This window comes from Vombatus ursinus, unplaced genomic scaffold (assembly GCF_900497805.2).
Source record: "Vombatus ursinus unplaced genomic scaffold, bare-nosed wombat genome assembly UNPS02004704.1, whole genome shotgun sequence".
Classification (NCBI taxonomy): Eukaryota; Metazoa; Chordata; class Mammalia; order Diprotodontia; family Vombatidae; genus Vombatus; species Vombatus ursinus.
In genome coordinates this window covers 2,438,226-2,458,248 of record NW_020944482.1, presented here as the reverse complement: position 1 = coordinate 2,458,248, position 20,023 = coordinate 2,438,226, and the positions used below count along the sequence as shown (strand labels likewise).

At 37.5% G+C, this 20,023-nt stretch overlaps 1 protein-coding gene across 4 annotated transcripts; it reads left to right on the top strand.

Moving 5' to 3' along the window:
• The first annotated feature begins 3,616 nt into the window (after positions 1–3,616).
• Positions 3,617–11,525, top strand: PGBD2 (piggyBac transposable element derived 2). Of its 4 annotated transcripts, none has more exons than XM_027840760.1 (3): positions 3,617–3,663; positions 8,571–8,640; positions 9,608–11,524. In XM_027840760.1, exons 2-3 carry the CDS (start codon positions 8,624–8,626, stop codon positions 11,364–11,366), a joined length of 1,776 nt encoding a protein of 591 aa, XP_027696561.1. In that variant the 5' UTR covers positions 3,617–3,663; positions 8,571–8,623; the 3' UTR covers positions 11,367–11,524. The 4 variants fall into 4 exon arrangements, with proteins under 4 accessions (XP_027696561.1, XP_027696548.1, XP_027696556.1 ...); XM_027840747.1 differs by lacking the exon at positions 3,617–3,663 and adding an exon at positions 3,670–3,810; XM_027840755.1 differs by lacking the exon at positions 3,617–3,663 and adding an exon at positions 4,314–4,392.
• Positions 11,526–20,023: the final 8,498 nt, after the last annotated feature.

Genomic DNA, 20,023 nt, shown 5'->3' with positions numbered 1-20,023 from the left:
AAATATGACTGAGGTTAAAAATTTGAGTGATTCAGAGAAAGGTGACACCTTTGATAGAAACAGGGAGGTCAGGAAGACAGGTAGGTTTTAGATGAAAAATAATAAGTTCCAGTTTGGACATGCTGAGTTTAAGATAATAAAAGAACATCTAGTAGAAATGTCTAGCAGTCAGCTTGTGATATAAGACGGGGTCTCAGGAGAGTGATGATGGGTATTTTTGTAAACTTGGTTATTTGCATAAGAGATGATAAATTAACCCACAGGAAGTGATTAGATGATAGATTACAGAAAGATAACAGAGTCCTGGGGTATACTAATAGATGACAAGACATGGATAATGATCAAGGAAAGATGACACCTGAAAACCTTGCCTTACATTTCACTGAAAAAATTGAGAGCATTCACTGAGAGCTTCTTCTCTCCTCTTCATTTCACATCACTCAGGTGCCTTCTCCTACTATTTCCCCTTTTAATCTTATTTCACACGAAGAGGGGGCCCTTCTCCTTGCCAAATTGTTCTACATGCACAAGTGATGCCATTCCAGTCTCCAGCAAATTGCCCCTTCCATCAACCCTATTTTCTTATTTATTTTTAGTTTCTATTGGCTGCTTCCTTTCTACCTACAAACATGCCCATGTCTCTCCCATCCTCAAAAACCCCTCACTTAATCCATCCATCTCTAATAGCGATAATCCTCTACCTCTTCTGCTTTCCTGTCTAAACTCCTTGAGAAGGCCTTCTACAATAAGTGCTTTCAATTCCTATCATTTCATTCTCTTACCTTTCACATTCTGGTTTTGAGCCTTCCTCATTTAACTGAAACTGCTCTCTTTGAAGTTACTAATGATCTAATTGTCAAGTCCAATGGCCTTTTCTCAATCCTCATTCTTCTTGACCTCTCTGCATCCTCTGACACTGCCAGTCACCAACCTCTCCTTTATACTAATTTTTTCTCTAGGTTTTCATGACACTACTCTTCCTGCTTCTCCTCAGTCTCTGACCACTCCTCAGTCTCTTTTGCTGGATTTTTATCCAGGTCACACTTGCTGAATGTGGGTATCCCCCAAAGCTCTGTCCTGGGCTCCATTTTCTTTTCTGTTTCACTTGTCTATCTCAACAGTTCCCATAGATTCAACTCTCATGCCTAGGCAGATAACACTTAGATCTAATTGTCCAGCCCTAACTTCCCTTCTGTCATTCAGTCTCACATTTCAAACTGGATGTCCCACAGACATCTTAACTCATCTTTCTCCCTAAATCGTCCCCTCTTCCTAACTTCCCTATTACTATTGAGGGTATGACCATCCTCCCAGTCATCTAGGATGGCAACGTAGGTGTTATCCCTAACTCTTCACTCTCTAACCCCTCTTTCCTGCCCATCCAATCAGTTGTCAAATCCCATTGTTTTTAATTTTTATATCTCTTGTACATGCCCCCTTCTCTGCTATGACACTGACACCACCCTGGTGAAGGCCCTTATTACCTTTTGTTGGTGTCCCTACATCAAGCCTCTCTCCACTCTAGTCTATTCAGCTGTCAAATTGCTCTTCCTAAAATGCAAGTCCGATCATAGCAACCTTTCTCCTCCCACTCCACTCCATTCAATCAACTCTAGAGGCTTCCTATCACCTCCAAAATCAAACATAAAGGCCCTTGACAATCTGGTCCCTTCCTACCTTTCTACTCTTACACCTTATGTTCCCCCAAGTACTCTGGGATCTAGTGACAAGGGCTTCCTTGTTGTTCCTCAGACATTCTATTCCACCTCAAGACTTTGAGCATTTTTGCTGGTTGTCTCCAGTGCCTGGAATTCTCTCTTTCCTCATCTCTGCCTCCAGCCTTCTCTGGCTTTCTTCAAGTCTCAGCTAAAGTCCCACTGTTTACAAGAAGCCCTTCAGTCACTCTTAGTCTTAGTGCCTTCCTTCTGAGATTATCTCTAATTTTTCCTGTATCTGCTTTCTACATAGGTGCTTACATGTTGTCTCCCCTATTAGATTTTTAGTTCCTTGAGACTAGGGTCTGTTTTTTTGGCTTTCTTTATATCCCCAGCATTTAGCACAGTACCTGGCCTTTAGTGGCACTTAATACATGCTTGTTGAATTTATTTGACTTTAGAATGGGTGTAATTGATTCTTCCTTCCTTTTCATCTCCTTTCCTCTTAATACAGTCTTCATTCTTTTGTATAGACACTTATTTTTACCTTCTCTTCTTTCTTTTCTTTGATAGCTTTCCTTCTTGCCCTTCATATCTCCCTGTCCCTTAACTCACCACACAGAAAAAAAGGTTATTTGTTTGTATGTCATGGTTTTAAATACTTTGGTGTGTATTTATTGACTAAATTTCTTATTTCTCTTCTCTTTATTTTGCTTAAGAATGTATGGGTTGGAATTTTCATATTTCTCTTTAAAAAAGAAAACAAGACCAAAGGAAACTTGGGTAAGTTATTTATATCAGTCTTTGGACTAGTTAGTTAATAAGCATTTATTAATCACTGTGCTAGACACTATGCTAAGTGCTGGGGATACAAAGAAAGGCAAAGTCCCTCAAGCAGTTCATTAGATCAAGGTTCCTTCAGATTGTAAACTCTGTAATAAACATCTATATTAAAACTGAATGACCAGAGAAGAAGAAACTGAGGCTCAGATTGGGGAACTGACTGAAAATGCAAAGTAGCTGGACTCCTGGGGTAAGTGATCTTTTCACTATATTTATTTGATCCTAAAGCCTCCCTGGAAAAAAGAGAACTAGAACTGTTTGTTGAGAAAGCCTAGGTTCAATTAAGTTCCACTACTGTGTGACCATAAGTCAATGTCTTTGGGCTTCAGCTGCATCAATTGTAAAATGAGATTAGATAATATGATGTTATTCCTAGTTCTAAATCTACGATCAGAAAATGGGACACACAAAACATGTAACAAAAAAAGCAAAGAAACCCCACACCTTAAATGATGGGGAGAGACTGAAAAAAAAAAACCTGCTGGGGTCATTATGTGAGATAAATATTAATGCTTTGCAAAGTTTTACACTCTTCTCATTTGATGCTCACAACAAATCTGTTAAGGAGGTTAAGATTATCATCCTCATTTTACAGGTGATGAAAACTGATTGTCAAAGGTTAAATGGTCTAACCAAGGTCACACATCTATTCAAGCATCAGATGCAGAACTTGCACTCAGATCTTCGAACCTGGAAGTCCAGCACTCTAGCCCTTACGTCACCCCCACGCCTCCTATCTCAGAAAAGGGGAGAGGGTAGGGCGCTGGCCGCTGCCCAAGGTGGGATATCGCTCACGGCCGAGACAGACTGAGGGGTGGCCAAAACACGAAATGGAGCAACCCCCTTCGGAAGAGCTGGGCAAGCACAGCTTCGCCTTGGTTCTTGACGGCAACAAGGCACGCAGGTCGTGGTGGAAGAAAGATCCACCTGCTTCTTCAACGCCAGGATGACCTGGCCTGGAAACGCATCCCGAACGAGGCGGCGGTATGCCTCTCTACTGCCCCTCAACTCGCTCCGCCAGGCCGGGCCAGCCCCAGACCCGCTGCCGGAGCTACTTACTGAGTCTTCCCGGAAACCAAGCCAAGCCGCCGGGAAGGGGCGGGGCCTGCCGGAGAAACGCTTTCGTGCCGGAGGTTGCGCATACGAGACAGCGGTCTTTGCGCAGGTCCGTGGTCCCGCATTCCCGGGTACTCCCCTGCGGGCTGTCCGAGCTGGGTTCTGTTCAGCCCGTACTGGGCGTCGTAGGGGGAATGCTTGGGGCCGGCGGCCGGGGGGGAGCCCCACTTTCCTCCCTCGTCCGCTTTCCCCGCAGGTAGGCATAAGTTATGATCCGTGAGGCTCTTTCTTTACAAATATGTTGGTTCAGTCCATCCTGACGACCCCCATGCCCGCCCTTCACGAGGTGGTGATTTCCCGGGATCTCCTCTTTTGGTGGTGGGTGGGTAATGGAGGTCCCTTCCAGGGTTCCACGGTGATGACGTCGTGCTGTCACCATTACCGGCCCCCTAGGACGAGGGGGACTCCGGTCCCTACTGCACTGACTGTTCAGCCCTTTGGGCCATAACTTACCGATAGGAATACGATCCGCCCCTGCCCCAGCCTCGCCTCCTGATTAGGTTTGCTGCGTGCCCGAGGCCGGCCTCGAATCTGGCTCTGCGGCCTAAACCGGGCCCTCGGAGGTCACAGCCTAGAGGCCTGACGCACGCGCTTCCCACCTTCCGGCTCGGCTTGGCCTTGGCCGCAGAGGGAGGGAGCAGGCCAAAGGGCGGAGAAATGAGGCAGCAGGGAGACTGCGCGGGGAAGGCTGGGCGTGCTGGGCGCCCCAGGGCTTGCGCTGGGGCTGAGCGAGGACCGGCGGGCAGACGGTCCTAGCGCGGGCGAAGTGCGTTTAAAGGTGGGGTCAGTGGTGGTGGGGCTGAGTGTGTGCATGTTAATGTGGGATTGAGTTCTGGCTGTGGTTGCCTCATAATTTAGCATTTGCGGTTTGATCTGTGTCTCTGAAGGTTTGTTGGTTTTTTTTAAATGCGTTTTGCCGTGGGCTTAATTTTTTGAAAGTTTTTTATTTTTATTCTTTCAATTAAAAATAATCTGTCCCTTCAGCTATCCCTCCTTGAACAAATTGCAAAACAAAACCTGAAAAACAATATATTGTTTATTTTGTAAATTATTCTTCTAGTTCTGCCCACTTTGCTCCCCTTCAGCACATGTCCCCTCATAGAGTCTTTCCCAGTGTGGTGTAGTGGAAGGAGTGTTGGTTTTGGAGTCAAAGGACTTGGATTGGAAACCCAGGTCTGCGTGTATTTCTGCTGTTGACTTTGAACAAGTTACTTAACCACTCTCAACCTCATTTCCTCATCGTTAGAATTAAGTAAGTGACTGGACAATATTATCAATAACATCCCTTTCAGTTCTTGATCCTGTGATCCTTTAAGTTTAAATTCCTAACAGTTTACAGAGTACTGCAAAAAATTTCCACTGAACAATCAAAATCTATTTTGTTATATTGTCACCTGCCTTTTATTTATTTTAAGTTTAAATTTATTTCTTTATTGTTAGAAAAATGCTTTTATTTTGTGTAACTTTTTCCACATAGAAAAACTGGATAAGCATTTCTCTTTTTCCATGGTAAAATTATGAGAAATTGAGTGTGTGTGTGTGTAGGTTATTACGGATGTTGTAAAAAAAATTCTTAATAATTGTTAAAACCAGATAGTGATGTCACCCATTTTGGGTTGTACTTCACTCCTTATATAAACTTCTTATTAATGACACATTCATTGTCCATTCTGCAGAAAAAAACTCTATAAAATGACAGGGAAAGAACACTTTCTCTAGATTTAGAGGACTTGGGTTCACATCTTGCCTTTGATGCTTACTGCCTGTCTGACTTTGGACAGCAAGTCTCTCCGTGCCTCAGTTTCTCATCTGAAAAATGAAGGGGTTGAACTAGATGGCCTCTGAGGGCACTTCCATTTCTAGAGCTGTGATCCTAAAATTTTAAAGATAGGACAGAACTAACAAGAACAGAAGTTCTTCCTGGGAGGAGTACAGGAATGAACATGCCATAGGAGTGAACATGTCATTTTTAAGTGACAGACTTTCATTAAGCATCTACACTGTGCTAGAAATACAGTAATGAAACATTGAGATTATAAACCTCTTGTTTTCAAGGAGCTTATAATCTATAGAGCAAAGGAAAAAAGACAGGTGCATAATTTAAATACCAATTTGATAATGGAGAGGCAGCATGATATAGTGAATAGTGACAGTGGGAGTGAAAAGGAAGAAGTTTGAGAGATAGTAGAGGTATTCTCAATAGGACTTGGTGATTTGGAATTTGGAAAGTGGAATTTGGAAGTGGAAAAAAAAGGGAGAGGCAGCTTTGACTCAGGTTTTGAAATTAGAAGGATGGTGGTGCCAGCAGCAGAAATTGAGAATTTAGAAAAAGGGACCTTTTTTGTAGTGGAGAGGTTAGGAGACAAGTTCACTTTTGGACATGTTGAATTCTCTTTGGAATGTAGCAGGACTCCACCACATGATCAGGAAGTGCTGTCACCACTGAGGAGAGAGGAATTGCTCAGAGTGCCACCTTGAGTCTACTGCAAATCCATCATACATGAGTCTTACTGTGGCAAAAGTTTTATTCTTTACTAATTGTTTTTCTTGAGTTCCCAAAGTCTTTGTTCCATACCAACTCTGGCCTCTTTTCTTTGAGCCCCAAATCACACCCATACTTCAGGAGATGACCATGAATTTTTGTTGAAAACATTCACCATCCATTGTGAACTCAGTCATCGTTTCTCCTAATCTCCATCTCAAAACCTAGTCACTGATGAACCACTGATTCTCCTTTGGCAAAGCTGTGTGCTCTTGATGCTATCCCTTTTCCAGAAACTTACCTCATTCATTATTCCTTTTCCTTGTCTCATTTTTTACCTTGCCCTGTCTACTGGTTTCTCTGCTGCCTACAGATAACCTTTGGTATATCCATCCTCAAAAAACCTTCACTACATCTTGTCATCCTGTTAAGCTGTTGTCCTGCATTTCTCACTTTCACAACACTTAAAAAGACTGATCTGTGTGTGCTTCCTTATTATGCTTCCTTACTATCCACTTCTTGCAAGTGTTAAGCAATTCCAACATTTATTGTATGCCAATAAACATTTATTTACTTTGTTGCCATTAATTTGGTTATTAGTGTACTTACTTCTCTGTCTCCTTTTCTAGATTCATCTATTTCCTACTGTCTAAATGTGGGACTGTGTCCTCAGCCATCTACTTAATTCACCCAAATTTCTCTTTCAATTTCAGTCCCATTTCAGTTACTGCTGACTGGATATCTCCATGTGGATATTTTGTCAGCATCACAGACTCAATATGTTCAAACTGGAATTAGTCATTTTTATTCCTAAATCCAGACTTGGAGTCATTCTCAGTTCTTCAAAATCTCTTAATTTTCATACCTAATTGTATGCCGAATCTTGTTACTGTTAGTTCAATCTCTACAACATCTATTGTGTTCATTATCATCTCTTCATTCACCACACTAACCACCCTAGTTCAGGTCCTCATCTCTTGCCTATAGTATTGTTAATAGCCTCCTGATTAGGTTTCCTTACTTTCTCTCTTCTCTCCAATCCATCCTCCATGCAGCTGTCAAGCTTTTTAGGTTCTCCGCAGCCTTGCTTTCACCTGCATTGACAGCATTTTTTTACACTATTCCTCTTTATACATTCTTATTTTCTAGCCAAACTGACTGAGATTCTGAACTCAGCATTTCATCTCCCGGCTCTGCCTTTGTACAAGCTCCCCATCTCCATCCATCAAAATCTTTACATTCCTTGAAGATTCAGTTCAGATATGACTTAATCCATGAAGCCTTCCATGAGTTCTTTTGCTTCTTTCCCAAGGATCTAGTGTTTTTCCTTTCAGATTACCCTTGGTTATATTTATGTGTGTATTCCCTTGTGGAATAATTCACATTTATATGGTATTTTAAGGTTAATAAAGCACTTTCCTACTGAGGTAGGTAATATAGTGTGAACATCTTTTTTAGTTGAGTTAGCAGAGGCTCAGTTAAAGGACTTGCCCATGTAATGTAATGTTCTACAGTCAGAAAGTATTAGAGCTGGGATTTCAATACAGATATTCTGACTCTAAACCCTGTGCTTTTTCTACTAGGATCATAGATAGGGAGCTAGAATGGACTTTAGAAGTCTTTTCTTACAACCTTCTCCACAAAATTAAGCTCCTCTAAGGTACCTGCAAAAAAATCATAGATCGTAGATTTAGAGTTAAAAGGAGCCTTGCATCTAGGCCAACTCCATAATAGGATCAGCGATCTAGAACTAGAAGCTTCTCATTATACACCTGAAGAAATCAAGGCCCAGACAGGTAAAGTGATTCGCCAGAAATCACATGGGTAGTAAACTTCAGAGCCAAAATCCCAACTCAGACCCTCTGATTCCTACTTGACTATTATTTTCCACTTAATATACCATAGTGTTTCCAAGATTCTCTTTCCTGTTAGTTGCCTCTGTTATTCTCCTGGGAGATCTTGATAGTTCTCAGTCACTTTTTTTTGTTTTTATTATTTATTTATTTATTTTTGTCAAGGCAGTTGTAGTTAAGTGACTTGTCCAGAGTCACACAGCTAGTAAGTGTTATGTGTATGAGGCCGGATTTGAACTCAGGTTCTACCGACTGCAGGGCCAGTGCTCTATCTACTATACCACCTACCTGCCCCACTCTCAGTCACTTTTTGCTCATTCCTCTTAATTTTGGTTATTTTTTTCTCAATCATTTCCTTACTATGATACTTGAGAAATGAAAAATTTCTATTTGTGAAACAAAGATTTATTTTCCTTAGCATAATGCTTTACATATGTTAGGTCTTTAATAAATGTTTGTTGAATATTGGATGAATGGTAGAAGTCATTTTATGAAAGAAGACTTTTGAATTAGAAACTTTTATTTCTAGGCTAAAGTTGTCTAAAGTTTCGTGTTTATCTTCTAAGAAAATGTTTGGATTAAGATTCAGTTTTCAAAAACACCATTTTTTTATTGTTGTAGAAAGAAACTTGGACTCTTGAATGTGAAGTAAGTTCTGTTTTCCCCAGCTCACCATGGCATCAACCTCAAGGTAGGAATTGCCATTTTGTACAGGATATTCTGACAATATTTATTCTCAATTTAATTAATAGAGAGGTAGTGTGGTATAATGGATAGTGAGTTGACTTTGGAGTCAGAAGGAGTTTTGTGTACAAGTTCAGTTTCTGACATGTACTGGTTGAGTAACCATAGACAAGTCAGTTACTTAATCTCTTAATTCCCTGGGCAACTTTCTAAGACACTGATGAAATCACAGGGCCAAAACAAAAAATTTGTTATTGAGAATAAAAGTGAGCATCTTGAAGTGCTGCTGGTACAACTAAGCCATGACCAGGAAGAGAAATGGGAAGAAGGGAAGATAAAAATAAAGGAAATGGGAAAGAGTAAAGAAAGATGAAAAACGATAGAAAAAGAGAAAGTATGTATTGTAGTGAATAGTTGAGTGCCACCAATGGGTAGCTTACCCACTCTATCTAAAAAGATGATGTTTACTTTTTTGGGGGATGTTATTGGAAAAACTGCCTAGTGTTTTCAAGGACTTGTGTAAGTCATACTTGTTTTCCTAATAACAGGATTTGGAAATTAGTGTTTGAGGGTTGGTATGTGAGTTTTGTGGACCTGAAGCAGCCAATGTGGCATAGTGGAACAGGCATTGAATAGGGAATTAGTAGACTTGTGTCCTAGGCCTGATTCTGCCATTCATTAGTTGTATGACCTTGGGCAAGTTATTTAACCCACTCAGGCCTTGGTTTTCTCATCTGCAAAAAGAAAGGAGTGAACTGAATGGTTACTAAGGTACCTTCTTAGTCTAAAATTTGGCAAAGTCTGCAGTTATTCATCATTTCCTTCTGTTTTCCTATTCCTCTGTGCCTGAGTAAAAATTTGGAAATATTTTTTTCCTTCCTATGTAGTATTACCTTTAAAAATAATAGGGAACTAAAGATGATCTAATCCAAAATATTCTCCCTCTCAGTAATGTCTGTGTTCTGTACTTTTAGAGAAGATGCATCTGGAAAATTGCTTAGCCCTAAGATAAGATCTGCTAAGTTGCTTGAAGTTCTAAATTCTCTGGAAGATGAGTCCACCAAAGAGAAAGAAACTATATTCATCTCACCACCTGATAATGCCACAGGAGACTTCACTGATGAGGACTCAGGAGATGAAGATGGACATAAAGGAGGGAACTTGCCTGGAAGCATGCTACATGCTGCTGTGGTATCTGAAGGCTCTGATACTGGGGAGGACAATGAAGAACTTGAACTACAACCAGCAAGAAAGAAACAAAAGAAAATTGCTGAACCAAGGAGGGTTTGGACTAAAAGAGATATTAGACCTGACTTTGTAAGTTGGTCTGCATCAGATCCTCATATTGAGTATCTTAAGAGCCAGGAATTGAGCCCAGTTGGACTCTTCGAATTGTTTTTTGATGAAGGAACAATTAATTTCATTGTCAATGAAACCAATCGTTATGCTTGGCAGAAAAATGTCAACCTGGGTCTTACAGCCCAGGAATTAAAGTGCGTTTTGGGTATACTGATTTTGAGTGGTTATATTTCTTATCCAAGAAGGAGAATGTTTTGGGAAACATCTCCTGATTCACATCATCACCTTGTTGCTGATGCAATTAGAAGGGACAGGTTTGAATTAATATTTTCTTACCTACACTTTGCTGATAACAATGAACTTGATGAGAGTGATAGATTTGCAAAGGTAAGGCCTCTCATAATTTTGATGAATCAGAATTTCCAAAAGCATGCTCCCCTAGAGGAATACTATAGCTTTGGTGAATCCATGTGTGAATATTTTGGACATCGTGGATCTAAGCAGTTGCACAAGGGAAAACCCATTCGATTTGGTTATAAAATTTGGTGTGGAACAACTAGCAGAGGATACTTAGTCTGGTTTGAGCCCTCTCAGGGAACATTATTCACGAAGCCAGAAAAGGATATAGATTTAGGAGGAAGTATGGTGATAAGATTTGTAGATGCACTTCAGGAACGAGGCTGTCTGCCATACCATATTTTTTTTGACAAAGTTTTTACAAGTGTCAAATTGATGTCCATTTTGAGAGAAAGGGGGGTGAAGGCAACAGGAACTGTCCATGAATACATGACTGAGAGGTGCCCACTCAAAGATCCCAAAGACTTTAAAAAAATGAAAAAAGGTTCATTTGATTACAAAGTGGATGAAAGTGAGGAAATCATTGTGTGCCGTTGGCATGATAGCAGTGTTATTGATGTATGTTCCAATGCAGTCGGAATAGAACCTGTAAAACTAACAAATCGTTATTCAAGTGCATCCAAAACTAGGGCTCAGGTATATCAACCATCATTGGTGAGGTTGTACAATGAGAAGATGGGAGGTGTCGCCAGAATGGATCAAAATATCTCCAAATATAAGGTGAAAATTAGAGGAATGAAATGGTATTCTAGCTTTATAGGTTACATTATTGATGTGGCTCTAAACAATGCATGGCAGCTTCACAGAATCTGTAGTGAAGAGACCCAGGTAGACCTCTTGGCTTTCAGAAGATATGTTGCTTGTGTCTATTTGGAAAGCAATGCTGATACATCATCCCAAGGAAGAAGGAGCAGACGTTTAGAAACAGAAAGCAGATTTGACATGATTGGTCATTGGATCATTCACCAAAATAAGCGAACTCGATGTGCACTTTGCCATTCTCAAACAAACACCAGATGTGAAAAATGCCAGAAAGGTGTTCATGCAAAATGTTTCAGAGAATATCATATAAAATAACCACTTGAGGACATGCATTAAAAAGGAAAAAAATGGTTTGCAGTCCAATACAGTGTAACATTTTAAAGTTTACTTATTAAATATCCAAAGGTTTATTCAATTAATATGTAATAATATTCAATTATGTATGGTAGTGAGAGCAGCATTTCTGTTCTTGTGTATTGAAAAATGTCTTTGGACTTGACTTTCTAATAGTTTGTTTTTGCATTATTTGTTCCCTTCCCCTTCATTTCATCATTCACTTTTTTTCCCAAATAAAATCCCATTTTTGATCTCTTAGTGTCTTGTACCTAAATATAGTAAAAACAAAAAAAAAGGGTTGATGTTTAATTTTTTGAAATGTTTGGTTATATGCTGTTGAACCATTGTTATTTCTGTGCCCTTCCATCCCCTTTATTTTTATTTTTTTTTTAAATATAGTTGGGTACCAGTGAGGTGAGTATATAGTCAGTAACCAGAAATCAATGATCAATCAAGAAGCATTAGAAACTAGAATATGCTATGTACTATTTTAGGCACTGAGGATAAATTTTTTTTAAAAAATTATATAATCCCTACCCTTAAGGAGCTTATATTCTGATGAGGAAAGACAACATAAAAGGAAGAGAACAAGCATTTATTAAGCACCTATTTTGTGCCTGGTGCTGTGCTAAACACTTCACAAATATCTCCTCACAACAACCCTCTGAAGTAGACGCTATTATGATCCCCATTTGACAGTTGAGGAAACTGAGGCAGACGTATGATAAGGATCACAGCTAATGTCTGAGATCAGATTGGAACTTGGATCCTTCTAACTCCAGGCCCAGCACTCTGCCACCCAGTTGTATATAGTTGTTGCAGAATGATTACATACATGCATATATATATAGATACACATATGTACATATATATAATAAATATAGTAACAGTAATTAAATGCTAGATAGTTTGGGAGAGAGGGCACTAACAATTGGGCAGGGGCGGGGTCGTTGAGCAAGAAAGTCTTCATATAGAAGTTGAGGATTGAGGTATCTTTCAAAGGAATAAGAATTTTGTAAGGTAAAATATCTCTTTTCTACCTGTGTAGAACTGTGCGAGACTGGATTTTCTTTATGTACTTCAACCAAAACAACATATTGTAACAGCTTGAATGCAGAAACAAATATGAGAATCCAGTTTTCTACTATTAAGCTAGACATTAAAGAGATGTGCAAAAATAAGCAAAACAAGGGTGCTCACTTTTTTTTGTTGAGGAATAGTTATTTTTCATTAAAATGTTATTTATATTGAACTTGTAATAAATTTATTCTTATTTTGAATAAGTGTTTTTAAAATTTATCAATTTAAATTTCCAATATAGTACATATTGATAGATATAACCTACATAAACCAAGGGTCTTTGGGATCTTCATTAATTTTTAAGTGTGTAAAAAGGTCCAGAGACCAAAAAGCTTGGTAATCACTAGTCTAGTGAAGATTTTTTAAGGATAGACAAGACATCGTTATATTTAAAGGTAGAAGGAGGGAAGGGGAGCAAAAGCGAGGGCGAAGGAGTTGTGAGTTGAGATTGCGATCTGTTGGAGACGACAACCAGGTGGAATAAAGGTTATGTGTAAAGGGATTGACCTGGTAAGGAGAGGGGTCACCTTATAAGGGACTTAAGAGAGTGAGATATGATCTCAGTGGGTTTCAAGATGAAGGAAAGAGAAGAAAGAGGCCTCACAAGGCCTCAGTTTTCTCAATAAAGTAAGAGCTGATAAGATTGTGATAAGGGGAGATATTAGAAGCTTGAAAGAAATGAAGGCTTTCTTTTTTTTTTTCTTTTTTAAGGCAATTGGGATTAAGTGACTTGCCCACGGTCACACAGCTAATAAGAAATGAAGGTTTTGAGTAACTTTATGGGAAGTAAGAGAATCGAGGAGGAATAAAAAAAATCTGAAAAATACAATATATCTAGTCATCAGGGTTGTGTGATATCATCCAGTTCCAGCATATTAGTAGAAGTGAAGGAGACAGATGATAGAATAGGAGAAGAGGACAATGCAGAATTGAATTGATTATCTATAGTAGTGAGATTAGAAAGAAAAGAATGTGAATTTTCAGATCAGGGTTTTAACCTGAGAAAATACTGAGGGGTGGAGGAATTGGTGCTCAAAATGAAAACAGAATAGGCTTAAGAGGAGTAAGGCATAGAGAGAGATGGAATGATAGCTTATGATCAAAAGAATATCAGAGTTTGTGTTTTTATTAATAAAGTAGAATGTTGTGAATAATGGTGAGAGCCAAGTTGTGACCATCCTACATGTGGCAGAGGTGGGGTGGAGTGGAATGAGTAGGTGATGGGATTTAAGGAGCTGGAAACTGAAAGTTTGAGGGAGCATAAGTATTAAAAGTTGAATTGCTCTAGTATAAGGAGTCAAAGAGGAGAGGAAGGCAAATGAGCCAGGTGTTCAAAAAGACCTCTTAAGTGTACACTAATTTAGATGTGTATATTTAGCTTTTACCTTAGATCTTATGGTACAAAATGAAGGCAGTATGATTCACGCATTAGATCAACATATTACAATATTAATATATTGTATATGGTTTTGGAATGGGACATGGCTTTGGATGGAGAGACCAGACAGATTCTCATAAAATACATACTCCAGAATATAGTTTGTTATTTGTTAACAGAAGGAAGGGTCTTTTAACTTTGACAGTATAGTACTAAGATTAGCTATTGTATTGGACCAGAACTTTATTGCCTCTCTATATTGATTTTATTTATGTCATTGTAGGGAGTCAATGTGTATATTAGCTTTTTTTCTGCTTTGATTTCTTTCTTTTGCCTTAAAACAAATATTAGCATGTTTCTATGGATTCTTCATATACATCATTCTTTATAGTATAATAATTTTCTGTTACAGTCATATGGCAGTTATTCAGTCATTCCCTAACCACTGGGCACTTATTTTGTTTCCAATATTTTGTTATCACAATTCACAAGCATTTAGATCTTAGATCTTATGTACCAGTCATTACAAAGGTATTTTTGCATGTATATAATGTAATTTTATATGTATTATGGCCGTAGGACACACACTTCAGGAGACATTTGCTGGAGTAAAAGAACTTAGTTCTATATCCAATAAGTTAGTCTTCCTTAAATGTTTTAGGGTCAGTACTAAAGTGATGGGTATGAGTTCCATCAGAAAAAGACAAGAGTGTAGATTAGAAGAGGAGAACCATACAAAAAAGAAGCCTCAATATGCAAAAAGTACCAAATTTGCCTTCATTTAAGGAACTTTTTTTTTTAAGGCAACTGGGGTTAAGTGACTTGCCCATAGTCACACAGCTAGTGAGTGTCAAGTATTTGGTCTGAGGCCGGATTTGAACTCAGGTCCTCCTGACTTCAGGGCTGGTGCTCTATCCACTGCACCACCTAGCTGCCCCAAGGAGCATTTTTAAAACATCTACTATATATTAAGTGCTGGAGGAGATTCAAGATAAGCATAATCCGTACCCTAAAGGAATTTACATCAGTGTTTCATTCACCATCTTTATCTCTTTTCCCCATGTCCCAGTTTATATACATAGATATATGTATGTGAATATATACACAGGCACACCTAAAACATACAACATATACATTCATATATATGTGTGTATACATATGTATACACACACACATACACATATATAGCTTAACAAGTTAGTAACAAAGTTGCCATTTGTGTTTCAATCTAAACTTCTTTTTCTTCTTTCAATTAAAAAAATTTTATTGATTTTTTTTCATACCTGTCACTTCTCACTAACTCCCTTTCCCAATTTACTCCTTCTCCAGTAGAAGCCCTCTCTTGTATAAATAGACTTAATTATCAGTCTTTTGAAGTTATGCTTCAGTCAAAATTCTGAAGTTTTGCAGTCTTTTCCTGTTATGTTATTCTTGTGCTTATTGTGTAAGCTGTTCAGATTCTGGTCACTCTACTCTTTCTCTTACATTTATGTGTCACTCTTTCTCTTTCATTTTTGTGCCAAAGATTCTCAACAGTTCTGATTTACTCAGTGGGAATACCTGAAAGTACTCTATTTTATTAATGATCTATTCCTTCTGTGGAATTATGCTCAATTTTGTAGGATAAGTTATTATTATTATTTGTTGTTGTAAGCCTTTGGTATACCAGATTCTAAGATTTCCTCTTTATGTGGTGGTTGCTGCTAAGTCTTGTGGGATCCTGCTTATGGTTCTCTAGTGCTTGATCTCTTCCTGGCCATTTTCAGTATTCCTAATTTGACCTGAAAACTGAATTTTGCCTGTGACATTTGTGTGTATGTGTTTTTTAAAGGAGGTGAGTATCATATTCTTTTTTTTTTTTTTTTTTTTTTTTACTTTGCCCTATGGCTTTGATTGTTTTTGGAAGTTTTCTTTTGTGATTTCATGGTATCCAGGTTTTTGTTTGGCCATGATTTTCAGAAAGTCAGTTAATGCTAAACTTCTTATTCCATCCTGTTTTCCAGGCCAGTCATTTTTGAGACTAGGTTTTTCACTTTGTTGTAATATATGTTGTATCATTGAATCATTGAATTGTATGCAACATTCTCTGTTTCAGGGTGTTGACCACATGGGGTTTTACACTTTCTTGCACTGAACTGTTTGTTTTCTTTTCAAGTGTTCTAACTTAATTTTTAATCTCTTGTTTCAGTTCTTCCTTCATTTCTTCTCTCTATTCTTGGATGATACTCTGAATCCTTAAACAACCAAAAGTATCGGAGAGCCAGAGCCAAAAATCAGACTCTTAGAAGAGCTAAGTCTGTCAAAGTCAGTCATCGCACGATGTGGCTGTTACTGTGTACAATATTCTCCTGGTTCTACTTATTTCACTCAGCATCCGTTCATATAAGTCTTTCTAGGTTTTTCTGAAGTCCACCTGCTCATCTTTTCTTATAGCACAATAGTATTCCATTACATTCATATAGTACAACTTGTTCAGCTGTTCCCCCATTGATGGGCATTCCCTCAATTTCCAGTTCTTTGCCACCACAAAAAGACCTGCAATAAATATTTTTGCCCATATAGGTCCTTTTCCCCTTTTTATGATCTCTTGGGTATACAGACCTAGTAGTGGATCAAAGGGTATGCACAGTTTGCTTGCCATTTGGGCATAGTTCCAAAATGTTCTCCAGAATGGTTGGATCAGTTCACGACTCTACCAATAGTGCATTCGTGTCCCAATTTTCCACATCACCTCCAACATTAGTCATTTTCCTTTTTTGTCACATTAGCCAATTTGATAGGTGTGGAGTGGTACCTCAGAGTTGTTTTAATTCATATTTCTCTAATCCATAGTGATTTATAGCATTTTTTTCATATCACTATAGAAAGCTTTGATTTCTTCTGAAAACTGCCTGTTCATATCCTTTGACTATTTATCAGTTGGGGAATGGCTTGTATTATAAATTTAACTCAGTTCTTTATATGTTTGAGAAATGAGGCCTTTAGTAGAGAAACTTGCTGTAAAAATTTCCCCACAGTTTCCCTCTTTCCTTTTAATCTTAGCTATATTGATTTTGTTTGTGCAAAACCTAAAAGTTTTTTAAATTTTAAATTTAAATTTAATGTAATCAAAATTATCCATTGTACTTCTCATATCATCTTGTACAGCTCTCTATCTCTTGCTTGGTCATAAATTCTTTTCTTATCCATAGATGTAACAGGTTAGATTTTCCATGCTCCTCTAATTTGCTTATGATATCACTCTTATGTCTAAATATACCCAATTTAACCTTATCTTGGTATACAGAGTGAGCTCTTGGTTTATAACTAGTTTCTGCCAAATGCTTTCCAATTTTCCCAGCAATTTTTGTCAGTAAGTTCTTGTCCCCCAAACTTGGATTTTTGGGTTTATCAAACACAAGATTACTATGATCATTTACTGCTATATATTGTGTACCTAATTTATCCCAGTGATCCACCATTCTATTTATTAGCCAGTACCTGATTGTTTTCATGATTACTACTTCGTAATATAGTTAAAGGCAACTAATGACTCAGTGGATAGAATGCTGGGCCTGGAGTCAATAAGATCTGAGTTCAAATTCAGCCTCAGACACTTAATAGCTTTGCCACTGTTTGCCTTAATCCACTAGAGAAGGAAATAGCCAAACTACTCTAGTATCTTTGCCAAGAAAACCTCATGGAAAATATGATCCTCAAGGTCTGGAAGAGTCAGGCGTAGCTGAACAGCTGAACAACAACAATATAGTTTGAGATCTGGTACTGCAAAGCACCTTCCTTCACATTTTTTTTTTCATTAATTTCCTTGATATTCTTGACCAAATTTTGTTTTGCTAAATGAATTTTGTTATTTTTTCTAGCTCTGTGAAATATTTTTGTTGAAGTTTGATTTGTATAGCCCTGAATAAGTAAATTAATTTAGGTAGAATTGTCATTTTTATTATATTGGTCTGGCCTACCCATGAAAATTTAGTATTTCTCTAATTGTTTAGATCAGTCTTTATGTGCAAAAGTATTTTGTAATTGTGTTCATGTAGTCCTGGGTATACCTTAGCAGGTAGATTCCCAAGTATTTTATATTGTCTGCATTTATTTCAAATTATATTTCTCTTTCTCTTTCTGTCTCTTCCTGTTGTAGTTTGTTGGTGATATATAGAAATGTTGATAATTTATGTGGGTTTATTTTATAACCTTCAACTTTGATGAAGTTGTTAATTCTTTCAACTAGTTCTTTTAGTTCATTCTCTAAGTATACTATCATATCATCTTCAAAGAGTGATAGTTTTGTTTCCTCATTACCAATTCTAATTCCTTTAATTTCTTTTTCTTCTCTTATTGCTATTGCAATAATATTGGTGATAATGGGCTTCCTTACTTCACCCCTCATCTTATTGGAAAGACTTCTAGTTTATCCCCATTACAGATAATGTAATGTGCTTGATATTAGATAGGTAGTACTTAACCATTTTTAAGGAAAGTTCCATTTATTTCTGTCTTTTCTATTGCTTAATAAGAATGAGTGTTGCAGTTTGCCAGAAGCTTTTTCTGCATCTTTTGAAATAATCATATTTTTTGGTCGATTTTCTTATTGATTTGATCAATTATGCTTATAGTTTTCCTAATACTGAACCAACCTTGCATTCCTGATATGAATCCCACCTGACTTTAGTATATGATCTTGTGATATAATTCTGTAATCTCCTTGCTAATATTTTATTTAAAAAATTTGCATCAGTTTTCATTAGGAAAATTGGTCTATAATTTTCTATCTCTTTGCTCTTCCTGGTTTAGTGATGTATCAGCACTATATTTGTGTCATTAAAAGATTTTTGTAAAACTCCTCCCCCCCCCCCCCCCCCGTTTTTCCAAATAGTTTACATAGTATTGGAATTAATTGGTCTTTAAGTATTTTGTAGAATTCACTTGTGAATCCATTCAATACTGGAGATTTTTCCTTAGGGAGCTCATTGATGGCTCTTTCAATTTTTACCCCTAAGATACAGTTTATTTAAGCATACTGTTTCTTGTTCTGTTAATCTGGGAAATTTATATTTTTGTAAATATTCATTTCACCTAGATTGTTAGATTTATTAGCATATAATTGGGCAAAATAGCTCCTAATAATTGCTTCAATTTTATCTTTATTGGTGGAGCATTCACCCCTTTCATTTTTGATACTGGTAATCTGGCTTTCCCTTTTCTCATTTTTAATCAAATCAGCTAATGTTTTATCTATTTTTACTGTTTTTCCTCCCATAAAAAACAGCTCCTAGTTGTGTTTTCAGTGATTTTTTAAACTTTGTTTTATTAATCTTTCCTTTGACTTTCAGGATTTCCAGTTTGATGTTTAATTAGGGATTTTTAATTTGTTCTTTTTCTAGTTTGTTTTTTTTTTTTAGTTGCATGCCCAATTCACTGATCTGCTTATACTCTATTTTATTGACATAAGCATTTAAAGATATAAAATTTTCCCCTAAGTACTGTTTTGGTACAAATTTTGGTATGTTTTCTCATTTATTTCATTATGTTTAATGAAATTATTGATTGTTCCTATGGTTTGTTCTTTGACCTACTCATTCTTTAGCATTAGATTATTTAGTTTCCTGTTAATTTTTAATCTATGTTTTCGTGACCCTTTGTTGAATATAATTTTTTTATTACATTATAGTCTGAAAAGAATGCATTTAGTATTTCTGATTTTCTGCATTTCTGAGGTTTTAAATGCCTTAATATGTGGCCAGTTTTTGTGAAGGTGTCATGTACAACTGAGAAAAAGATATATTTCTTTTTGTTTCCATTCAATTTTCCCCAGAGGTCTATCATAGCTAACTTTTCTAAAATTCCACTCATCTCCTTAACTTCATTTCTGTTTATTCTGTGGTCAGATTTATCTAGTACTGGGGGAGTTCAGGTGAGTTCCTTCCTCTACTCTGCCATCTTGGCTCCACCCCTTCCTTTAATCTCAATAGGCAGGCTTCGGATTTAGATTGCAATTCTATTAAATAAATCTTTATTGAGTACCTACTGTGTGTAATTCATTGTGTTAGTTCCTGTAGGGAGATAAACTAGGGGTTTAACCTGAAACCAATCCTCTGTTAATTTTCTTTGCGTAACAGCATCGTGTTCAATAAGATATTTTAAGTGATGATAATGTTTATGGCTCTCTGGGGGACATTTT